The 25,753-nt window shown below is 43.8% G+C and overlaps 1 protein-coding gene across 4 annotated transcripts in view; it reads left to right on the top strand.

Annotated features, from left to right (window-relative positions):
* The window catches only part of LOC128888481 (protein trachealess), a 168,045-nt gene that overhangs the window by 107,559 nt on the left and 34,733 nt on the right, over nucleotides 1-25,753 (top strand). Inside the window, exon 1 of one of the 4 annotated variants that reach the window (XM_054145364.1) lies at nucleotides 19,728-21,930. The exons of 2 other annotated variants lie outside the window; for them this stretch is intronic. In XM_054145364.1, coding sequence (XP_054001339.1) covers nucleotides 21,782-21,930 — 149 coding nt within the window. In that variant the 5' untranslated portion in view covers nucleotides 19,728-21,781. Of the gene's footprint in view, nucleotides 1-19,727; nucleotides 21,994-25,753 lie in introns of those variants that run through there. One more of the 4 variants, XM_054145363.1, reaches the window with a different exon arrangement.

Consider the following 25,753-nt stretch of genomic DNA (forward strand, 5'->3'; position numbering starts at 1 on the left):
TGGTATCTTGTTTTTATAAATTTATTCATTGGCTTGACTCGGGATATCGTTTCTTTGGAATTTTAGTGTTTGCTCGTGTGCCTGTCGTTTGGGAAAGAGTTTATATTTTCGTAAAAATATTAATTGAATTGATTGCAAGAGACGTAATGGTGCTTGAAATTTTCTATCTTGAGGTATAGAGGTAGCGGATGAAACGCGTATTTAAATAATTTAAAAATATCGATCGCTTTTACTTTGGTGTTAAGAGCAGCCGCTAACATGAATTGTTCTGTTAACGTAACAAACGTGCAGTAATATAAATATATATTAAAAATATACGTAGTAGGCGAAGTAACATGTCAGTTTCATACGTATTCGTACCCTCTATGTCTATCGAAGAAATTTGTCTCAATTAAACGATAGGCTCGTTGTTTTCAAACGTATTATAAACATGTATATACACGAACGAGCTTTACACGTGTACATATTTATAACGAAAAAATTTGAAAACATCAAGCCTATCGTTTAAACGAATTTCTTTACTACTCATGCGTAAGGCTGACACGTATAACCATGTATCCTCCTAACATCCAAAAAATGTTCACGACCAAAGATCGAAAACTATAAGGAGTATGAGGCAATCAAGCCAAAAGATACCTAATCAACAAATACTGACCACTCTATCCAAGACCCAGTCTCGCCATTCGTCAAAAATCCACCCACCCGAATCGCGACTACCCCAAGCCACAAAAACAATTCGACTCCACCCATCCGAACGACTAAAAAATCGTTTGGATTCAGCAGGAACGGATACCGAGGAGAACCGGTTGAATCCAAGTTCAACAGCCATCGACCGTTTCAACACCTTCCCTCCCTCGTGGCGTCGGTATATCAGCCCTAGGTATAAATAACTGAAAATTAGTAGTACGTAAATGTACGACACGTACGCCGGCTTCGATTGACCGGAAAGGGGGAGCGATAGCAGACGGACAGGCGAAGTCGAAGAAGGGATCCACGGGACGAAGTGGGACGACTTGGTGGACGGGGTAGGGAGAGAGACAACGAATCGATCGTAACGATCGCACACACGACCGGTCGAATCGGTGAATGAGACTTGCCCAATAAAGTGTGCACGCTGTTCCAGGCGTAACAAGGAGAATGCGTACCAGGATTGTGCAACGTGTTACGCAGCTCGCGATTTGTCATGGTTATTAATGACGGGGTGGCAGGGGGAGGGAGAGAGAGAGAGAGAGAGCGTATGCATTATTTAGTATACGATCACCCCTTTATTTGGCAACGAACGAGCGATCGAGTGGTTTCGGTGGTCGATTACGTCTCCCAAATGAGCGTGTCGTACTCCCCGTAAGACATCTCGAGAACCTAGATCATCCGACGCGGTTGCGCAAATCGTTGCGTACGTGTTCTCTAACCGAGTGTTGGAGGTAACCCTTTGTTCCAGGCGTCGACGAGCCTAGGCGAGACGAGAGAACGATTTCCAAGTGATTTGAAACGTGGCGAATGCTCGAGAGGTAATCGAGGGATTTTTCGAATATGTTGGTAATTCGAGCGTTACTGCAGTGGTGAAATACGTTTAAGTAGAGAAATATTTAGTTTCTTCTGGCATCGAGGTGTTTTTAGGGTGACAGGGATCAGTTGCGAAAGAAAAGGAAATTGGAGGATGCTGTGGATTATGTAAAATTATTGTACAGAAATATTTAGTATACGTCGAAAATAAAATATGAAAATACGCGAGTAAAATACAGTCGATCCTATAAATACTCGTACCCTCTACGTTTATTGAAGAACTTTGTTTAAATTCAACGACGGTATTATACGTTTATTGTAAGCGTATGAACCTGTAAACTAAACCATTTAGGAACTGAGAATTAAGTGATATTAAAATTCGATCACATAATTTTTGAGCGTTTCTGTAATCAAGGTCCTAAATAAATCACATAAATACAAGGTACACATAAATCTCCCTTACCTATGGGATAACTTGCCACCGATCGCTACCTTCAGGTCATAACACTCAAAAATTCCTAATGCATGCTTCCATCTACCAAATTCCCTTCTAAACACCAAAAAAAAAAAACAAAACAAAACAAAAAAACAAGGAAATCATCGTGTAACACCGTTCACGTCGTCGAAGACGGACGCTACACGTCGAAGGGCGAATCGATCGAAATACGATTGGACGGTTCGTAGTTATTCGAAAAAGGGAAGACGCTAGGGTCCATTTCGTTGAGGAAAGGGCTGGCCAGCAGGGCGTCCGAGTGTAAAGGTATTCGAAAAGCAACTGGAACGCTTGGCTGGAAACGCCGGCCGAAAAATTCCCCAAGGGGTGCTCCACTGCGACGCGGAAGGACCCTTCCGGCTTCTCGAGGATCGCTGCCTGCGACACCTCATTTCCTTATCTTTAACAGCCCGTTACTTTTCCGTGCTTCGTTTCTCGATGCTTTTTTTTTTTTTTTATCTGCGCGTCCGCGGGGGACGCTTCCGGTAAACTCCGCGAGGATAGCCTAATTGCCGCGATGTCGACCTTCTTTCTACCGGTTGCTTCATCGAAATCTGTTGGCGAAAATTCGATTGATTCTGTAGCGCCACTCGCATCGCTTGTGAAAACTACGAAGTACTACAGTTTCTTGGGAAAATTTTTTCAGAAATTGTAGTGACATTATCTACGTCACTATAAAATTTCTGTAGTTTTTTTTATTAAATATTGACACAGTCTTCGGCACGAACTTATAAGGATGACCCAATACGAAACTTCACGAATACAGCACTCACATTCAAGGACGCTGAGCACAATCCAATTCCTGAAGGATGCTACTCTGCACAAAACTACAAAATCTGACCTACCTAGATGACAAAAAGAAAGACCAGATCCAAATAAAGTAACGGAAAAGTGAATGAATAAAATCAGAACTATTTTTTGACTAAGGAACGAGAACTGCTCGACTGAGAGAGGCTTCATCGCCGAGTTAGTGGTTCTACTGGCGAGATCGCGAAGGAGCAGGACCAGCAGTCGCATTTAAATTTACCAGCGACACCGAGCGTGACATACGTATCTCGCGCGAGCAATATGTACGCTAAGGAACGGTATATTTATCATGTAAGCAAGCAATTTAGGAGCGATCATTTTTCACGGGGTGCGTCGACTTTGGATCCCGGGGGTCTGCGTTCCGTGAGAGGGGGTGGAAACGGTGGGGTGTTATTGGCCGGCGGCCGAAGACCAAAACGGACATCAACCCTCCTAGAAGACCTTCGACCTGACTGATGGTTTTTGCTTTCTGCTCCGCCACCGCGATACGCTGCCTTCCTTTGCTCTCTCTATATGCTGATGAACCGTCGATACGATCGTCGCTTCTCCGCCCCAGTGCGTTTAAGTGAACGCGATTAAACGGTAGCGTGTCGTCGGTGAACCTTTTGGGACGAACCTTCCGGCCATCGAGCAAATTACGGCATTTTGTGTCTCTCCCTCCTTTTTTGCTTCAATTTGAATTATTGTTTGCTTTTCGACACATTTTTTTAGAACTTCAGGAAGTGTTCAGTTTCATTGACGGATGTTCAGTAATTTCTCCCCTGATACTTAAACGTTTCTTTCGCAACCACGATCACTAGAATTTTGACTGAATAGTACAATAATCTTGGTAACAATCGTCACATTCAACGACGATATAAAACTTTTCTTGCCAACATTTTCATGCCATGAAAATTTACATTTACATTTACAGTACATTTTGTAGACACAATTTGTGGAGAACAAGTCAACAAGGCACGACTGTTCAGAGACCAAAAGAAAGGAATTATTCCCTTCTAAATAAAAAAAAAAAAACAAAATTTTAAATTCTCGCTTGGAAAACCCTTCATCGCCCTGTTTCTCGCATCAGTGCCAGAGGGCACGTACAGAGATAGAAAACGGGACCAAGGTACCGTTAAAAGCTCGTATTGGTGTTGACGCGTTACACCTTGCGAAGTTTGGGTCCATCGTCGCTAAGCTATTCAACGCTATCCCCTTCTATCTCTCATCTCTGTCCAGATATCCGTGACACGAGACACTGTATATTCTCTCCCCGTTGGCCATTGTGAACGAGAGTATCTACGAAATCGAGTGTCGGTTCGCTTGCACGGCATGAAGTTCCAGCGAAATCTATGGCTCGATCTCGATTCCTCAGCTGGCGCAGGGCGCGGCTAACGGTAACCTGTGTCCGGCGATATATTATGCCAGCGACTCTTCTAACGTCTCTGTTAGCGTGGACCTAAGATCGGAACGAAGATTCCATCTTCCCACCCTTCCACGGGGGATGACAGCGCGACGGTAACGGTACCCGCCACGCCACTTTAACCTGTTACCCCTGCGAGTCTGTTTGTATCGTCTGATCTCGTTCTGGGTTTCTGGAACTGGGACGTTTTTCGCTCGACGACCAGCGGAATCATCGCACGAGCCAGACGTCGGGGACGCTAATAGGGTTGGAGCACGATTATGGTCTGCTTCAGGACTTGGACTACACTTCAAATTAAGAAATTAATTCAGAATTCAACACTTTTCAAATTAAGTTCGGCTCGGAGGTGATGAACTCCGTCGAGGAAGGCTTCGAAAGCTATGTGGGAGTTTATGTGCTATCTAATTGTGGATACAATTATTGACATTATCGTAAATGGATTTTTATGAATTGTTACGCATAGAGACGTGTATGGTATAGGTGCTTTTCTCTAGTCCTCGCTGTACTATGTTCTCGTATTAAGAAAGGTACGACGATATTGTATGATAATTGTAGATGAACTGAGACGTTGATAGACGAATTAGATATAACGACGGCAATAGCGGAGGAATAGAAACAATTTTTATTCACCAGAAGAATTTCTTCGCCACGATGAAATTCATCAATGACGAGATTGAACAAGAGAAAGAAGAACCAGTTTTGAAAAATACTTCCTGTTGCAATCAAGACTCGCCCAAAATAAGATTTGATAAAGAAGAAAATTCTGCTCAACAACATATAAAACTAGTACCATCCGTTATTCAGTTACGAGTCATGCTGGCAAGTGGTTGGAACGAGACTTGGTATTTGTTCACTCGAACCACTAAAAAAAAAGAAAAAGAAAAAACTATGGTAACATGGCGATGAAAGCAAGCCAAGCAGAGAAACCGGTCGAAAAAGCGCATTCGATCGAACCCGCTGAAAGTGCATGCCCGCAATCGAACCGAACCGATCCTCGAAGTGTAAATACAATTTATAAATGGCAAAAACGCGGCCAACTTCGGTGCCACGGAAGCTGCAATTACATTCCTCCCCCGGCCGCTGTTTCAATTAACCACAGCAAACCTGGCAGCGAAAAACATCACCGGGAGCATTCTCGAGCCGCTAGTGTTATTTGTAACACGCCACGCAAAACCGTAAATAAGAGCGATTTTGCCCGCATCGCCCATAAGAAGCGCGGCAGGGGACATTTTTCCGATCGTGGGGACCATTTGCATACCGGAAGCCTGACCAGGGAAACCAGTGCGTCTCACGACTATGAAGAACGAATGGTTTCGATTGGCGAACGAACGGCTTCGATTGGATCGTGTCAAACTTTGATGATATACTCGTGTTTCTTTAAACCAGTAGTTGGCCATTTCAATCTTTGGCCAAACAACTCAAATTTTATACACCGCAAGGAACTGTATTCTTGGGTTTCTTACACTCTTGAAGTTTATAATAAACAAATCCACGGTACCAAGACCGGCACTAATTAAATTATTACTGTAACACGTTGTAAAAGCGTATTCTTCGAGTTAGCTTCAGACTGTAATGATTATTAACGTAATTAGATTGTTACTACAATAAATACACGTTATGTCCCCAAGTTTCTTACATGCTTTATACATTCTTACGCACGTATCTAGACGTAAACGAAAACATTCTCACAGTACGGTCTTACCTACGCGTTAACGACTATCGGTGATTCTCTCAGCTAGCGCTCGTCGATTCGACATCGACGACGTCCCCCGCAACGACGGACGGTGGACAAAGAATGAATACGAGCGATAAATAGAGGCGGTCAGCAATAAAATCTTAATATATAGATGGCAGCCGTGGCGCAAAGCATCACCACCCGTGCGGTTTGCGGCTGGACGGTCCGATGAGCGACCTAACAAGGGAGCGGCGCAATTTTAAGCCACATACCAACGAGAATAACGCGCTTTGCCCCCGCGTCTAACCGCGAGCCGCCCCGACGCGAGATGCCATGTATATTCTAGTGTGCTTTGTAATTCTCGATTTCCTGCGATCCCGCCTCCATTATCACGAGATCCGATGCGGTCGCCTTGTCACCTTTTTCGATTGCTTTTTCGCTGCGCATACCACCGACAGAGTCCTCGTTACAAAGGGATCTCACGCGATACCCGCGATACAGTGAGAAGGGATTATTGATTACGCGCTTACAGGATACCGATCGATTCGATCCATGATCATCGTTTCTTCGAGTTGTTGCGGAGTACTCGGTATCGTTAACCCTTCTCGCGTCGGAGTTGAACGTATTGACCACTCGAGGATGCTAACATCGCTACCCACCATTCCTACGATTGGTTGGATCTGGAAAACACTTACGGAAGTATTCAGCGAATTGATGTTTGTTTATTTATGCTTAACGTGGTGTTTGTTATATTATATGATGGAGTTGGTAGCAGATAGAAAGAGAAAAGGCTTTCAGAGTAGAACTAATAACGATTGGTTAATGTCTTGTTTTACCTGATGTCGTTTCAACTTGATATGAAAACACCTATTCGGCCCTATAGTTTTTGAATTTGACTGCTAGTTCTTGCAATCAATTTCTTCTTAAGATTTTTAATTTTTTGCAGGGGAATATTTATATGCGTATAACAAGATATATCTTCCTATCGGTTCACTTTTTCATTATTCGAACAAGTGCCCTTTACAATGTTGTACTTATAAAAAAGTAGCGAAGCACCGGCACATTCAATTTTCTCTTCCACCACCCTGTTTCCGCTTCCAACGAAACAGAAAGTACCTACACTCTGTCTCAATTGCGCATCAAACCTACACATACATTATACACGTCCCTAAAAAGTTTATGACTCAACACCGCGCTAACTACGTCGTCCCGAAATCGTGCAAAAGCGCACGTCTGCCTCGAAGCCTAGCTAAACGTGACAATTCCGTTCGGAAGATGTTTCGGAGAAAACGATCACGCCTCCCGAACGAATCGGACCATCAGAAATTAATATTTCAGCGATTGAAATTCATTTACTTCGCCCTTCTGCCTCCGCGCCCCCCCAAGCCGTTCGCTAGCTAATGTTCCTCCGCGATACTTTCAGCGTTCTTAAATTACGACGTTTTATCGTTCCGTGTACACCGAAGTTATCAGGAACTGTTGGCCCAGGACCCCGTGCATATTTCTCTCGCTGAAAATAACGGAACGCCAGGGACGCGCGGAGATCGTAGATAATTGTTAAATTATTATTTTTGCGGGACCGCGGGGAAGAAGCTCCTCGTAACTAATCTGCTGTCGGAAGAAACTGGCCCGAGACGTGGGCGAAGGGGAGAGAACGGAATCCACGCGATCTGCCGATCTACACGAGTACTTTGGCCCTGTTTTCCGATCGTGCAACGAGATACAGGTGTCCTGGACAGGGGACGATAGAATCTGTCTAATTTACACGGCGAAGGCCGTACCACAGTAGGCACAAATGACGTTTTACGTATCGAAGTCATCCGTTATTATCGAATCTATCGTTCAAGTTTATCAAAAATCCTGACAAATAACTCATCGAGAGAGTTATTAATTAAAAGTAACGCTTACGATATAATAGCAATGTCTCAACATACAAACAGGTAACAATGATGGATAACAGAAGTAACGATGTAGCAGGGAGTGCTACAGGGAGTGTAGCAGGGAAATGCATGTCGCTGCAGTCATTTCCCTGATAATTGGTTATTCGTTCCACGATTTGTCCCGATTCCCCTGGTGGATCATGCGAGATTTTTTTTTTTTTTTTTTATCGTGTCCGTAGATCATTTGTCTTCGTTTAAGGCAGATACCGTGGCCTGTCGTTCCTTTAGCCATGGGTAAATTCGAGCGTAGCGTTGTCCGCTGCGAATCAAAGAATCGGGGAACTGGCGAAACAAAGAAAGGGAATCGGGAAGCGAGACGATCGTGGAACGCGAAGACGAATGGCGGGGGATAATTCGAAGCTCAAAGGGAAGAATTACAGAAGAGGAAAGGAGCACGATCACGCGAGAATGGATACATGGAATCGCTGAAACTAAACTTCTTGTACAATTATATCTTTTGTGGGACGAGAGCTTTGTATAAATGGTAACTGTAATAGTTTTTAACGCGAGGTGAGCGCAATCAGTCTAATTATATTTCTTCATTCTCGTATTGTTTTCCATTCTACGTTGATAAATAACAAAAAAAACCTGGTTATCCCTGACGTGGTTAACGTCAGTCACAGAGACACAGAATTGCTAAAAAACGGGAAGTCAACCAGAAATGTCTGCAAAATATTAAAAAAAAAAAAAAAGAACTGGAAGCCGGTTACATCGAATGCTTAAAGGGTACGCGGATGACATAGAGGAACAATGATGCAGGAAATACAATAAAATCAGGAATCAACAACGACGCGCATCCGAAGAACGACGAATGGTGCGCTGTCGGCGATACATACAAAATACGCGATAGAAGAGAAAAACAAAATTTTTTAAACTCGCAGGAAAACAAAAAGATAGAAAAGCACGGATAGAGGGAACACGAGTACGGGGACGGGAATCAGAGGGGGATCGGATGACGGGGGAGGGCCTCTGTACGTGTCTCTGTGCGTGTAGCGCGCGGGCGCGCATTCGTGCGATGTACAAATAAACGTAGCGCACGTCGCGCACACCGACTTGTCGTCGTACAAGCTCATAAACAAAACGGCCGCGTTTTATTGGAATGTCAAAGCGGAATATTGGTATTCTTCGCGAGGACTCCCCAAAATATGTACGCTCGCGGGTTGCATGTTAATGGCGAGCCACGGTGGAGGGGAGTTCACGAGCCTGGGTATCGGTCTCTCTTCTCGCATCCGGTTGTCAGCACCGGTCGTTAGATCAACGGCGCCACCGCGGTTGATAGCCGCTACGAAACTCACCTTTCCATTCTAAGTTTAGTCGGGGCTACGCTTAACCCAGACCCGACGCCTTCCATATCTGACGCTCCACGGGAATAACGGAAATCTGTAGGTGACGACGCGACGCACGACGACGCGACGCACGACGACGCGACGCACGACGACCCACATCCGACGAGACGTGCATGGATCCCACCGAGACGATGGCGATTTTCGAAACGTGCAGCACAAGGGGCGAGAAAGCTGTCGTGAGAATCCATGTTCCGGCGGGGATAGGCACAGGGAGGGAGGCGTTTCGAGGCCTGAGCATAGATTGTTTAGTTTAGTATTTGTGTTGTTTATTAGAAAGGGGTAGTAGTGTCCATCCTCTTGTGAGATGGAGTTTCTGCGAGTAATGTTTGAGAAACGAATTCTTGAGTATGGTATTTGTACTATTTACTAGAAAAGAGACGTAGAGTCCATCTTTCTGGAATCTATAAGTGAGTTTTAGCGAGTAATGGTAGAAAAGTCAAATAATCATAAATAATAATCAAAAGTCTGAAATACTAAGTAATTTATATACGTGTCCTAATACGCAAGTGAAACCTTTACGTAAGTAAGAGTAGCGCAAGAAGAACCATTTCTTTAATCGTTTCCAGTATGAATGATCAACATACCAAACAACTTTTCATTAACAAAATTTGAATGTAGATGTTAAATGATAAAAATATATTCGAGTAACAAACGAAAAATCGTCGACATAGAGGAACGTTCGAACGTTTCCATTTCTATTAGAAAAATGTCGTTCGGCGTATCCAGAATTCGCAAAGATCCTGACAATGGTTAATGTCAGGACGAAGAATGTATATGGTAATGAGCATCGATCGGTACGATCAGCTGTTGTCCTAATAGCCATCGAGAATCCTCCCCGAGCGAATGGCACAGATAAACCGGGTCTCCCTCGTCTCAAGGGAACATTCTGCGAGGCTCGTTCTCTTATAAATATTGCAAACGCCTAAATAAAGCGGAAAACTGCCATACCGCCGTATGTCAATCCGTAGATCCGACGAGAGTTGTTGCTGGCTGGCACGCGAATCCGTAATTTTCGATCACCTACGACGTGTTCTGATTTACAGCGTTGGAGAAAGGGAAATTGAATGGAATTGAAGAAATACGAAAAAGGAATGGGACCGTTGTCCCTCGATCTTGCAGGTTTAGTCAGATAAATTGCGATGGATTAAATCAACATTTGTAATAATGTTAGAGTTATCTTTTGAACCTATTCACTGGCAACTACGAGATGGCTTGTAGGTGAAATTAATTGCGATTACTCGAGGGATAAGTTTATAGCATTTTGAGTCACGAATTATTGCAAAAAATGTACCAATGTACATCGAAGTATAATTTTAGAGAAACGATAGAGGACCATTTGATGATTAATGGCTCGTACCATGAAAAAATATAAGAATTCCACGAATTTTACGAGAGACGTCTTTTGTAAAGCACAAAGTTTCCAATCGATTGCACGCAAACGTTTCTTTTTAATTCGTCGAAAGTACGCGGAGAAAATAGTGGAGCTCGAACATTTGAAAGTCTTACAACTTTAAAAATACTAAAGCTAGCGGAACAATAGGAACCCTATTTCGAAGGGCATTCAGAAATCACGAAACCAGCAGCCTTGACCAACCCTCGTCGATTTCGATTCGACAGCGGTAGGCGCCAAGTCCCAGGAAAATATTTTATGAAAACGAAACAGCGACAAACGTTATTCTTCGCGGCGAATCGAATTATCGACCGATGGTGGGTTCGGATATTAAAGGGTTTCGACTGTCGGATATGCATGAAAGTCGCGTCGAGGCACGTAACTCGATTTTCGTAACCCGATCCCGTATGGTAATGCCCCGCCGTCGAAACCGGGTTAACGTAGGCGAGAGAATGTTTAACCTGGTCGACGAGGATGCGTATTGTTATTTTAATAGGCATTATTTGATTTTAAAGTTCAGTGAATGCCAGTGTGTTCTTGAAGGGGGATTTGATTGCTTCGCCGATAGGGTCGAACCCTATTATTTCGTTCTCCAATCCCTATTTCCTACCGCCGGCCTTGCAAGACCCGTGGCCGTAGGACGCGTTCGTACATTCAGAAACGGCTACTTTTCCTTTATCCCGTCCCGGAAGGAACGTCTGTCGCAACTGGGGGGACCTTCTTCCGTGATTCGCACGTTCCCCGTGAAAAGGAGCGTGAATCGTGGCTTCTTGGCCACGTTGAAAATAAAACGAGACATTTCTGATGATTCAAAAAAGCCAACGAGTTTAGGGATGTCTACGTTACCACGAGGTAGCTTTGTTTGTCGACGCATTGGTGTCAAGGGTGTTCCGTTGGAGTTCTATGGTATCATCGACACGAATATTGAATTTGAAAAATTTCCAAATAAACAGGTAGTCACGTTCAATTTCATTCGGACTTATTGTTCACGCAGAGTGTCGGTCAAAACTGATGTCGGTCATTTCCATGGGACCCAATTAAAGGGGCTTTCAAAGCAGCTGTAGGTTTATAATGAAACACAAGTGGTATGGAATATCTCATGTTTAGATTTTAGATGGAACTATACAGGATTAGTAATCAATGATTGCTAATCTATATTACATTTAGTAGTGCATTATTTAAAGAAATAGTTTCCTTCGCTATAATATTTTTTTGGTATCCGATTCATTACACACGATCAGGCGCAGTCGAGTCTCGGTCCGAATTATCGGTGCGCTAGGAAAAATCCGCCTGAAGAACCGTGCTTCTGTATGCCGGTTGATTTGCCACAAAGGGGACGAAATAGACTAAAGGGAAGAGGGGTTGAGCCGCTAAACTCGCCTCCAGTAAATAGAGTCTAATCAACTGCGGGTCTTGGCCGATCGGCCAGATTTCGACCTAAAATGGCCCCATTGTGCCGCATTCGTACACTCCACGCGCTGGTATTTCAACTGCACCTACTTCGTTAAATAACGGTACCCGTCGAACTTTCTCCTTCCTTTCCGACATGTAATTTCTCGATACGATTTTTTTAAGGGAACACACGAATACGTCCATCCAAATTGAAAAAAAAAAACAAAACATAAGATACAGCACGGTACAAATAATATTATCATTTTTGTAGATTGCAATGGAATAGATTTTAATAAATATCTTGCTAAATTGATGGAACTGTTTTTAACATAGATAAAATTGTAAAATATTTTAATCGAAGTGCCATTAAATTTGTTGTTTTAATAAGAAAATTTACGCTCTTCTTTTGCAATTAATTTCAACTACGTGACATCTCATAGTTGTCAATGAATGGATCAAAAACGATCGATATCGAATGACCCAAAAATTCCCGAGTTCTTTCTAAGTAACAATTTGTATCGAGTTCTGAATGATCATAAAGAAAACTAGAAGGCTGAGAGGTGTATTTTTTGGTATTAATACGATATCAAGAAAGAAAGAAATAAATAAAAAGAAGAAATGTTACATATTAAAAGGTGCTGAAAGAACGCAAAAATTCGTGAAAATTCTTCCGTCTAGTTCTAGTCCCGATGAACAGGGTAGAAAAATTAAGGAGGACGCCTATAGGGGGAAATTAAATTCGCGCGTCAGTGTCTTCTTGCAACGACGACGTTAACAAAATCTTGGTCCTAGACAAATAGCGGGCCGTGGAGAGTTTCGACGCAAGGGGTCGTCGTCCTTGCGAAACGAAGTTAGACCGATCGGCTCCTTGCGGGGCGAACGGAGCTGGCGAAGGATAATTAAGTAACGCAGAGGGGTGGCACGTTTGGAAGGTCGTGAGACGCGACCACGAGACGCTTCTCCTCGAAACGACGCGATGGTGGGTTTTTTTTTTTTTCGTTTCTCTGTCACAGGGAGAAAAAATTACGCGATGTGTATATAGCTCCAGCGGAAGGGAGCGAGAATTCATATTGCTAATCTGTTTCGACGACAGGCGTAATTGAAGAGAGAGAGAGGCGCAAGAAAAACGACGAGATTCGGTGTGGAGTGTCACGACCATCCGCACTGATCGATCTTTTATCTATTCGCAGAAATTATACGTCGATACATCGTGCGACGCAATATCGACACCCTTGCGAGACTGATATGCGAGCTTTTTGTCTAAGATCGTACTTAAGGGAAGAAAGTATCTTCAAGTAGAGGTAAAGTTAAGAATAGAAATATCTGTCATATCTGTTTTGATGTTGTAAAGAAGTTTTCATATGTTCAACAATTCAACAAACCTTCTTTATAATATTTTATAAGAACAACACACTGTTACAATTTTTATCGCTATGAATACCTCTATTATTTATTACATAAACCAAAATTCTACAACAAACATTTCTCATTTTTTCATCCATGAGTCCAAGTGGTCGTACTAAAGTCAAACAAGGTTTCTAACCCGATTAAGTCCGCAAATTAATCGCATAAATTAGTCAGCAGTGCTTCTGTGACGAAACAAGAGACAGATACGACAATCGTATCAGCGCCTTTACCAGTGCAAATTCGCTTTGTTCGATTACATCGGGTGATGCTTGGAAAATGTATAATGCAGAAGGAACGCGCGAGCAAGTATGCTAATATCGTGATCTATCAGCGCGATAGTCTAGCACTAAATCTGTGTTGTACCTTCATAAAATGAAACGTTCGCCCTGAGTCTGCATTTTTCATTTTAATTTGCTAATATTGCCGCTATCAGCCGTTAACTTTTCGCTTTGTACGAGTGGAGCAGTTCCAAAGAGCGGCGTGTGTAACTACGCGTCTCTTAGATAGTTCTTATTCGTTTATACTAATCTATACTGATATTATAAAGAGGTAAAGTACGTGTATTTGTTTGTTTCTATGTAAATTAAAATATTTAACACCTGTCGATTTGAAAATTCTCATTTCACAGCATTACACCGAAGTATTCACTTTAAATAAAATCTGTGGCTAATATTCCCTCGTATCAATCGCGTTTAACCTGGTACAATGCGCAATAAGGGCTCACTTGTCACGGACGGCCAAAATTTGCAATCCAATCACCCCTAATTTCACCATCGACGAAATTCCTCTTAAAGGGACCACAAATTCGTCACCGGCCGTTCCACCCTCTCGAATAACACCTCCCCTCGTCCAAGATACATTCTCCAACTCTTCCGTCATCCAGTATCCCTTTAACTCCATTTCTTTCGCGAAGCGGTTCGCACAGTTGTTATTATTAATCCGTACGGTCTCCTCCGACCCCTCCGGCGAAGGAAGAGCGACGGTGTACGCGCTTAATTTCCAAGAGGGTGCCGGGGCAATAATCGCCGACAATAAACGCGAATCGCACTTGATTATTATGATTGTTCGACTCCTTTCTGCAGAACCCTCAAATAACTTCGTTTCTCGTTAGTAGCCAGCCTGCCGTCCCTTGTGCCGACGAAAACGGAGGGAGGTTCCGTGAGGTCGAGGGGCGAGGGGGTGGTTACACGCGGGGGTGGGCCGAGAGTCGAACAGGAGAGGTGAGCGGGGGACGACGTTTCCGTCCGCGGGGCAGAAGGTCGGGGGGGTTGAACGACTGCGTTGCAATTTGAAAAATTACAGGCGCCGACGCACCCCCGCGCGATACATCCACCCACCCTTTCGCATTTTTGCATTCCTCCTGGCTTCGAGGCGAACGCGTCGCGAGAATAGTTCGCATTCAAGCAAGGAGCATCGACCGATCGACTTTGACTTTTTTCAAACTTGTGCGTTTCATTTTTAATCATTCTTTTTCAATTTTTATTCGACCTCCTTTTCCATCGAATGAAACGTTTATTAATTTTGCTCTTCTCTTTCAGTCGGTTAACCAAAGTATTTAATAAGAATAATTTCGTAGTTTTATTTTCGGAATTTTCATTTCACAGCAGGTACTGAAGCGTTCAAGTGACGGAACACGTTCAGCGATGTACCCTAACCGTAATTTTGCGGGCAATCCCCGATCAACTCAACACGCCGCGCAACCCTCGTATAATCAATCCGGTTAATCGGATTAATTTGTTAGCAGAATAAGAGCCGGTTGTTTTCACGAGATCGCGTGTCTCTGATTCCTGTTTGTTTTTCTCGTAACCTCGTTTGAATACTCCCGCACCCTCCTTGCTTGCAAAATTTGTACGGATACGTTTCTTAATGTATTTGCTAATATTGATACCTCGTTACTAATTCTGTCGAGCCTTACAGTACAAGTTATTATCGAATGTACAGCAATATTAAATGAATACCAAACGAACCACAAAAAAAAAGCAAAGTGTAATATTCAACTCTCAATCTTTACATTTTATAATATTGGTATATACTATTACTTTATTTTCAATTTCAGTAGTCGTACTTCTATATTATATATTTCATTTTTATAGAATTCGAAGCGTTATTTCAATTTCTCTTGCGTTGTATGGTTTGAATAACTATTCAAATACCGACGTAAGAATTTGCATTTCACGATGAAAGTCTGTACACTGGCTTGGTTTCCTTGTCGAGAGATTTCGATGTAAAAACTTTGCCCAAACCGCTTCGGAAAGATCTCTGTATCAGTTAGTCCGAGGTACAAGCAAGATCCTTGTTGATACACTTGACATTTCGTAGCAATTATTATCGCGCCGTCCGATCTTCCCCGAGTCAAGGAACTATATCATACTTCACAACGAAACTTTTACTCTACTCTTCATGGAACTACAACATAAATCTGACCACTTTCCCGATAGAGGAGCCGTTTAAAACAGCGATGGCAAACAAGTTCCAAGAACTGAAACTACCAGGGAAAATCAATCGATGAAGTCGTCCAGTTTTTACAGTGGCGAGCGAAGATCATCTGATAAAACTTCTTTGTTGAAGAATTCTCTTTTAGGTGATTGTAATTATGTAGTCAAGAATACAATTTCAATGATGGAATACCGTTGAACCTCAAGAAAAGATATATTTGCACAAGGTTCCAGAAAAAACATCTCATCGTAATATTTAAGAAGAAATATTCTCATACAATGTCCAAGAAAACATAAGCATTCTTCCATAAGTTTCAGGAAGAATCTCCCCTGTATTGTCTTCAAGGATAAACGCTCCGATACTGACTTGCAGAAGAAACTTATAAGGAGAAGCTCCCGTGTATTGTCTTTCAAAAAAGATACCTTAACGCATCCTCCAAGAGAAAACAACTTTGCACAGTGTTGGAAGAGACACACTTTAATACAGAGTCTAAGGAGAAACAGGAAAAAGGAACAGTCAAACACAGTGTCCACGAAGAAACTCCTTACACCAATCTTCAAGAAGAAATAATCTCCCATCATTTTTAAGAAGAATCACTCTGATGCAGGCTTCAGGAACCTCCGTCCATGATCTCTATTAAAAGAAAGTATACTCTACCACAGTCTCCAAGTGAGAATATCCTTGCACGATATCCTGAAACAAACATCTCTATACAAGCTCTATAAGGCAACAGCCTAACACAGTGTCCAAGAAGAAACCCTCATACACCAATATTCAAAAAGACACGTGCAACCTCCATGAATCTTCCTTGCACAACCTCCAAAGAAGGAACACCCCAGTACAGTTTCCAAAGAAAAGACACCGTCTACAAGTATCCCAGAAGAAAACACCCTCGTGCAACGTCCAAGAAACAATACCCTTCTCCTGCCTCCAAGAGTAAACACTCTTCCAGCATGTCGAGGAGGATACACCCCCGCGCAGTTTCCGAGAAGAAACCCGATCTTCCGTTCGAACGTCGATCCCACAGTCTCCGATCCACCGCGATCTCCCGATCGACTTAACCGAACAACTTTGCGCTCTCGAATTTTCCTATCGGCTTGGGAAACGTCGCGACGCGTGTTGGCGCGACGGAAATGGATACGTGCATGGAGTAAGTCGAGCACTTGTACCGATGGTCCGATCGCAATCTCTCTGATGATACCGGTACACCGCAGCCCGGTACGTGTTTGTCGGAAATTCTCGATTACGCGAAGGAAGAGGGCCGGTTTATTACGAGCACGTGGGAGGACTCGGCGTGGCACGTAACACGGTAGGTAGGTAGGTAATACGTGTACCGTGGCGGTGGTTACGGTGTCGCAGGGAACACCATAAGATAGGGTCTCATTATTGTACCTACGCCCGTTCCTAAATTGCCGCCCTAGGCTGGGGTTAGCGTCGCGCAAGCGAACGGACGGCCTCCAGCGCGACTAAACCGGTGGACCAATTAACTTTCAATTAGAGAACGGAGATAACTCTTATCGCGTCCGCGAGGGCGGATTTTATGGGCCCTTCTTTAACCCCCGGCCGACGTTTATGCCCGCGCTGATACATGGTCCTCGGAAGGGTTAGATAGTCATCGCTATATACATAAAAGTGATATTATCCGATTCAAGAAGCGACCGGTTACGCGACTCTGGACGCTATCGTTCGATAGACCGAACGATGGGGGACGGGGACGAGGGAGAGCTTCGGTCCTCGTGCTTCGGACTGGTGCAGAGCCGCGCGATTCTTCGAGTTGCTCCTCGACATGCTCTTGGCGGAGTTGGCTGTCTTTCGCGAGTTACAAATTATCTACTAATTTTCTCATTCATTCGTGAACTTTTGTTCACAGTTCTGGTCGTCTCGATCGTCGATTTGTACATTTTATAAATGAATATGAAGATGTGCGATTTTAATATCCTATATGCAACGAGGCACAGCTAATTTCTTATCCAGGATTAAAGTGACCCACTAATTACTAACATCAGTCTGCTATTTAACTCCTGAAGAAACCAACTTGCAAAACATCAGAGCCCAAAGAACCCAGAAGCCGTCCACCCGGAAGCCCCCGTGTAACAACACCTACGTACATCCCGATTGCTCGCAGTGCAAAGGGTTAATCCGTGACCGGTGAGCACCATTAGACCGTGAAAACATCGGTGTGCTCGTGACTGGTCAGCAAAGTGTTAATTGACCCCGGCGACCACGTATCCGATCGAGAATTTAGAAAGCCGCGCCGCGGCAGCTCCCTGGAACCCGTTTTTCCTGGAGTTGGACGAAACAGCCCCTTCGGGTGTTCGACGTTGCATACCGATTAACGATCGCCGGCCCGCGCGACGCTTAGAAATCGTTCGGTTTCGCCTCGTTACCGATCACGCGGCCCAACCACGGACAATATCGGCTCGGACGTATTGTCCGTCAGCGGGTAAACACGGCAGCTTGGTCGGAGCGACGAGCAGTCCAACGAACACGGGACATCCATATGTATGATTATGAGGACGTTAGGAGTTATCACCGAACGGAGGAGAGAGGACGCTCGTCGGGAGAACGAGAGCCCGCAGCTACGCTCGCGTTTTATGCATTACGCTCACGTGCAACGATACAATAAGGAATCCTTCGTATCGGGGGATGCATGCTAAGTATCAGCTCGCTCGTTGCACCCAGCGACGCTGCCCGCGTCGCTCTTCGCCACGATTCTTTCTATCGCTGAGCGCACGGTAGCCGCTGTTTCCTCGACGATAGGCTTCTGCCAGCCTGATCGTTCGATGAATTCACGCCCCGGGTTGGTTAACCCCGTCGACGCCACGACGCCGACGCTCCACCGAGCCACGAATCTTTCGCGCGTGATCGAACTCCCGTGTAATCTGTGAACGACCGGTATCTTTGTCGCGTTGCAGGTGCATAGAAGATTTCGTTTCGTTCTTAGATTAGTAAGATCGGTGCCGTGCACCTTGGTTTGTCGTACCGTCGTTTGTTTGCAACTACATCGACACCTTAAACGAGAACCTATTTCGTTTCACTTTCTGTTCACGATGCGATATATCGGCAGGTGGAGATATACGTAAGGTTGTTGCAAGTACTTTGTATGTGTGCTATCGCTATCTGTGTACTATTGGATCGTCTGGAAAGTTCATGTCGACTTTTTGTAGGTGGTACAGGTGGTACAATAAAATAAACATTACAAAGGCTCAGCTTCACTTCAATCTTGAGAACTTAAACCTGAGCCTATTACTTGAATTGAGAAATTATTATATATATATATATATACCTCATAAATGGAGTCAAACAAAAATACCCACAATTTTCTCACTTACGATGCGATTATTCAAGGCTCGCGATTAGTCAGTCGCGCGCTGTACCATCATTGTTCAATCACGATCGGTTAGAGCCGGTCATTTGCACGTATCGCGCGCTTAATCAAAGAGAATCATGGCGTCTGGGCAAGGGCGTGGGTGCTGCAGTCGATTACGCGCGTACCTGTTTCTCCCGCCTCGTCGTGACAACGCAAAATAACGTCGGCACGCGTTATTTTCACTCGTCTCCGACGAGGCAGCTCGTTGCTAGCGTCGCGTTTCGCGTCGATTTCTCGGCTATTTTATTACGTGCCACGCATTCGCTGGCGTAATTGCATAAAGACGCTGCGTGAGATAAATCGACGATCGATCGGCCGATTGAGTAACAGAAAAAGTCGCGGTCCATGAATATCCATGAGGGGACGATCGTCCTCCCGCTTTACGGGGACACGGATAAACGGAAATAACAACGAGCGTTGTTTCTAGCGTTTCGCCCGTGGCTCTTCCTGTTTTCTATTTGTCGGACGCGTCGTTCTCATGAATTCCTGTTCGGTTTCTATCGCTGGGGAAGTAGCGACGACTACGTACGAGTCGAATACAAACGCACTGAAAAATGACACAGCTTACAAGCTGAATCGAAACGCGGATCGTCGCAGGAATTATGGTTTCGACAGGTAACGCAGCGTCAGAGTGCGGAACAGTCGCGTATAGATGCGGTTTGGTCATTGTTTGAGTATTTTAACACTGCTGAGAAAGACCCTGATAACACTTATGGTTGGCCACCGGTTCCAATAGTTGGAAATCAATCGGGACGTGGTGTTTTTGCTTACAAATGCTCAAATAAGGGCCTACGAGAAAGAACATAGATGCGAACACTGTGTGATAATTATTAAGAAATATTACATGTAATAGTTCATGGCATGATACTGTATATAGAATGTTTCTTTGTTTCTGTATTTTATAAGGATACTTAATCAATTCTACATTGATTATTGTGCCTATTGGTCCAGTCTTGCTCGTTTCAAATCACCAGGCTTGCAGGTAACGGACACCCAGATTGCCATATTTATATTCCACGTATCGATTCTCCAAATTTACAGGTGATAACTCGAACAATTAGCATCAAAAGAAAAACAGCATCGAGAGAATAAGACGGATATCGAGGCGACAACGGCGTATCCAATGAGCATCCAATTCAGAAGCTACAAATGCAAATCCAGCTTGCAGCGAGATCTCGCGAGAAAGAACAAGAAAAGCTTAACGTCCAAGTGACCTACTACCAAATAATTCAAGCCGAAACTACAAAGTCTACCCTGCTCCGATTCAAGAACCGGTATCACGACCAACGGTACGCACGAGCACGTGGCTGTTCGAAACACAACAACCGCTTAACCCAGTGAGGGAAGAAGACAAAAACTAAGTGTCCCAAAAATTGTGAAAGAAACACGCAACAACGGAGAAAAAATGTCAACAAAAAAATCACCGACTCGATTCGCTGCGAATCGATACAACCGAACAACCTCCAGTTCCCCGATAGCACGAATTCAATTATTCCCACATCGGTACCGCCGCCGAGAAGTATAAAAAAAAAAAAGAATGAATCCCAAAGCGATCCCACCGACGGCCAACACCTTCGACGAAAGCAGAAAGCTCTGGCCGGCGCGACGAGGGTTAAGAATCGGCGGTCGCGCACGTGGCTCGGTTACAGGCCATTTCCGGGGAACGTCGCCCTTGGCTTGCGACAAGGTAGCCTCTCCTTGGCTCGTAGGTGTACGATCCGACCTCTTAACCATCCGGCAAGTGTCATTAGTAGCTATGGGCGGGGCCTGGGTGGCGATACGTGGTTACAGGGAGCGCGGTTGTGTTGCAGCGCTCGCGGCGCGGCTCATCAGGTTTCCACCTGAAGGGTGCAGCATGACGCAAGCTTCGGAAGAGTGTGCGCGACGTCGCGTTGCCGCAGGCGTGACCTGTCGCGCGAGGTCCGCGCGCTATTGGACGACAGGTTGTGTCGTGGGCGGAGCTGTTACGCCCGCAACTCGGCGCAAGCTCTCGCGCCCTCTTTCTCGCTCCTCTTCCCACCAGCGACGTTTGTCTCGCTCCCCCCCACAGGGCTCGACGCGCGGCTCACGTTACAAACCCGGTACAGTCCGGTCTAGTCTGTCGTTCGGTCACGAACCAGTCGTTTAGCTGTCTGCTTGCGACCCCCGCGTGATTCGAGCGATCGAAGGGATCCCGTAACAGCTGGTCCACGCGAGAGTCCGAGCCCCCGGAGTTGTTGACACGCACGTGCGCGCGCGTGAGCTCTCCCTCGTACCGACGTATACGCGTACACCGTGCTCGCCGGGGCCAACTCCTCCGTGTCACATCTCGTTACCCTCGGCCACGGTCCTCTTTTTCGCATGCCGCGATCCGGTTAGACGCGAACGAATGCCTTGGTGCCCCGATCGTGACGCGTGTCGGGGACGAGTCGCGCGATGGACGATGATCAGCCGCGGAATATGACTGTTCCGCGGTTGCGTGCCGCCGGCTTGTTGTTACTTGGTGCGGAAAGGTGAACTTGGTGGTGCACAGAACGTTACGGCAGTGCGTGTGGTCCACGAACGGAAGAGGAGGAACAAGAAGAAAGGGTGGAGGAAATAGGGAGTTTGAGAAAGAAATAGGAGGAAAAAGGAGAGGGAAATGATGCCGTATCAGGTGGCCATGGATTATGGGGGCTTTCAGCGACAAAGCCCGGTCGGGGTCGGTGTCGGTGTCGGCGTCGATGTCGGCGGACCCCATCAGGGGGCCGCTGGGGCGCTCAGCATCAACCCCGCGTTCACGCACTCCTGGTTCGTACCGGCGGACCTCTGTGTCCCGTACAAACAGAGTCAGGGTCCTCTCCTCGAGCCAGGGCATGTTGTTTCTCTTATACTTATTTTTCTTATATACCATTACTACTACGATTTAGTTAGTTACGATGATTTGCTCGGACGTTACGATCTACCTAGCCCGTTCAATGCGACGGAGTCGGGATCTCGCGATGTTACCCACTCGCGAGGTGCTATCTCAACCCCTTCGCGCTCACAATGTCGCTTTCGATGCACGGCAGTTTCCGATTTTCTGGATTTATGGTGAAAATGCATGTGGAACGTATCTGTACCTCAGAGGGAAACTAAAGAGCTCTCCACAAGGTCCTTTAGAATTTTGTTTCCGTAAAAATCACTACGTAAAACTTTCCGGTTTAAATGAATCCGGCATACGTGACTGCAATTAAATACGAAAGTTGATGTAAAAATTCAAGATTCTAAAGCTCCTTTTGGAAAATTCTTTATTCCAAAAAAAAAAAAAAAAAAAAAAAAAAACAACTTTGAAAACTTCAATCAATGAAGAATGCAACATTAATTAAGCTATTCGACTCGACGTCATATCTATCGCAAATTTGAAAAATTTGAACTTGGCGCGGTTTGCCTGCTGAGGTATCACACTTAAACACACCAAAAATCCATAAAATCTACAGTATAGTTAATGCAATATCAGCCGTGTGTTTCCCTTACAAAGATTATTTATATTAGATACCTGCCTCGTTCGATGTATCGATGAACCAATCGTGATTAAACGTTTTAAATTCAATTTTAACGCAAACTTTTCTTATAATTTCATTACATTTGCAAAGGCACGAAGAGGTTAAAGGGTTGAATTCGAGATTTCGCTTTGAGAAAGCTAGTAGACGTATCACTGTTGAACTTTGTTCATACATTCATTCGCGTCTTGTCAAGCAATAGGAATCGAAGGATGCACATTTGTGTAAAAATTTCTGCAGAAGAAGAGAAGCGACTCGAGTACAGCATCGTAAAAGATAAATTCAATTTCGTCGCGTTTTCAAAGATAAAAGATACTTTTAGAGATATCGAGCTATCTCGGTTGACAAAATTAGTTTCGCTCTGCAATGAGGATTTCTTTTAAATGTGCGTAAAATTTCAAGTCAATCGGTGCACTAATTTCGAACGGCTTTACAATATGGCGTACAATATGAGAACTGAGACACGGGATTGGACATCAGAGCGGAAAGGGTTAACAAAGTTTTCGCGAACGGAGGGGAAACGTTGTCTTTGATTTGTTACCTCGCGAGTGCTGACGGCGTTAAGTTTGAACGGGGGTGAAACGCGTTTCTGTGGCTGTAGTGCTGCACAGATTGCGAAGGTTGAACCCTCCTGTATCGTCGACGAAGATGCTGACGGTGATTTGTCTTCTGAGCCTTGACTTGGACGCTCGCGTTCGATAGAGAGATTTGTAACGATTCTTATGAAATCGAACGGGCATTATTTAGTGGGCACGATAAACTATCCTTGAAACAAATTGGACGGGAGTAAGCACATAAATAACGAAGAATAAATTGCGTTCGAGCGAGTCTTGAATTAGATATTTGTTGGCGAATGTAAACTTTGTCTTTCGATAACTATATATTTTCAGACATGAAAGGCATTGAATTTTAGTCGTCTTTATTATAGACAGGCTTGTTTTTGTCAAAGTAACACTAAACCTACCACGACCGGTCAAATAACAAGTTTAACATTTTTTAATAGAATTCTTATATGCTATATATGAATTATATACAATTGTTTCATGCATTATTCAACTTAGTTCCACGTAAAATATTTTTGCAGTCAATTATGAAAAGTATCCCTAAGACTAGTCATTCGTCTTAACCATCGGTGGTTTGCAAACTCATTGACACTGTACTGTTGTTCGGTTCACTTATTGACACCCCTTAATTGGTCGAGTCCCAGTTTTGAATACGCCTGCTATCAGTTTTAAAGAGGAAAGACGTACAAAAATTCGAAGAAACCAAAACGAAACGTCGTTGTTTCCTAAAATAGTTAATGAATTGTCGAATATTCAACCGATCGACTTTACCAACGACGAAAATGGCTCGAAGCACTCGAACGAAATATGTCGCACCAACCGTTTCCGGAGCTTTCTAACTGCGTCTTAAATAAATAATTTCGCGAAAGTTTTGGACGGAATTACCATCAGCAATATTTCACCAATGACATAAGTATCATATGTCATCGTATATCACGATGTTCTTAGAATATTTACATTCCATCATCCGAGGGAGAAATTCTTTAACTGCGTTGCCCGATAGTTTTCGACGACGATACAAATGGGTCACTTTGCCTTGCAAATAATTCGTACGTGAAATTTAACATTGAAATTTAAGAAAAGTTCGAATGAATTTGTATTTGTAAACGGAATGCTGTAAAAAGTATTTTTTTTTTTTATGCAAGACCTCAATTTGTCAAAAAACCGACTACGTACTCGTTTGCAGCAGCGAAAGGGCTAGAGACGCGTAGCAAACTGTGCTCTCTCGAGGTAGATCGCGACGATTTGCTCGATCACTTAATCATAAACATCTAATCGTTTCAATAATGCAATTTTCAGCCTAGAAAATAAGAGTAATTTTTTTTATACATTTCTATAACGTCATTTGAGACGCGATTGTGCCAGTTTCTGGATTGTTCTCTGTATGCTTTAAAGAGGATTTTAATTCTTGTTTTACGATAACACGATACAGTCCTTGGCTAACATTTCCTAAGAAAATATTTAATCGCGTCGAATAATTTCAAAATTTAATTAAATTTAATAGAAAAGAGCATCGTTTATAGACTCTGATCGATAAACCACGAATGTATAAAATTCTTTACGCAATTTTGAACATTTGGACAGTCCATTTGTCACAATCTAATCCATGGTTGCATGAAGTGATTCCAAACGACGTTATAGAAAAAAATGAAACGTGTATAGACAATCGAACGAGAAAGGGGAGCATGTCTCGTTTAAATCAACTATTTCATATTATTACTTCTTGTGTCAAGTATCAAATCCATGAAGATATACAGAAATCGTAATAATTGTTGCTCGGTACAAAGAAAAATTGTAACCATTGATGTTGGTCCAAATATTAAGTTCCTTTGGTTTCTTAGTTTGCCACACGAAGAAAAATTAATTCGAATAGAATCAATTTAATTGAAGCAATAATCGTACATAAAAATAAACCAATTGCTTGAATCGACATCGATTCCCGTTATTTTCTTTAAAACAACCAAGAAAAAGAATTCCGATTGCCAGAAAGCACGAATTCGTTGCAGTTAGCGTGAAAGCCAAAGTCTGTAGTCGTCGTCTAGGAACAAATATGATCGCCGATAACCCAGTTGCGTGGCTGAAACCTTAAGAATGAAATACAACGATAAGGATCGAATGAAATGTTCGATTCGATTGAAAATTCGTTCACGCGTTCGCGAGCAATTTCTTTCATCGACGATCGCTTGTTCTCGTCGATGCGCTCAGCTCGAGCGGCGCGTTATAATTCAAAAAGAGTAAAACATTAATATGTGACGTACGTAGAGCGACAATGACGTCACGGAGCGACACTGTAAATAGTGCGCCGTAAACTTGACGTTATAACTGTAAATCATTCCTCGTGCGCAGGATGTCGAATTTTTATCAGGTCATCAATCACCTTTTTCATCGGGCCCCGCACCAAGTGTGGAAACTTTATAGGAAGCGTTCGAATTTTTACGCGAAACCTTCGGTTCCTCTTTATTCGAATCGTGAGATGGTATGGTTGGAAAGAAGAATCGCGATTTTACCGATGGCAAATCGTGGTCGATC

Source organism: Hylaeus anthracinus, unplaced genomic scaffold (assembly GCF_026225885.1).
Source record: "Hylaeus anthracinus isolate JK02 unplaced genomic scaffold, UHH_iyHylAnth1.0_haploid 11994, whole genome shotgun sequence".
NCBI classification, from domain to species: domain Eukaryota; kingdom Metazoa; phylum Arthropoda; class Insecta; order Hymenoptera; family Colletidae; genus Hylaeus; species Hylaeus anthracinus.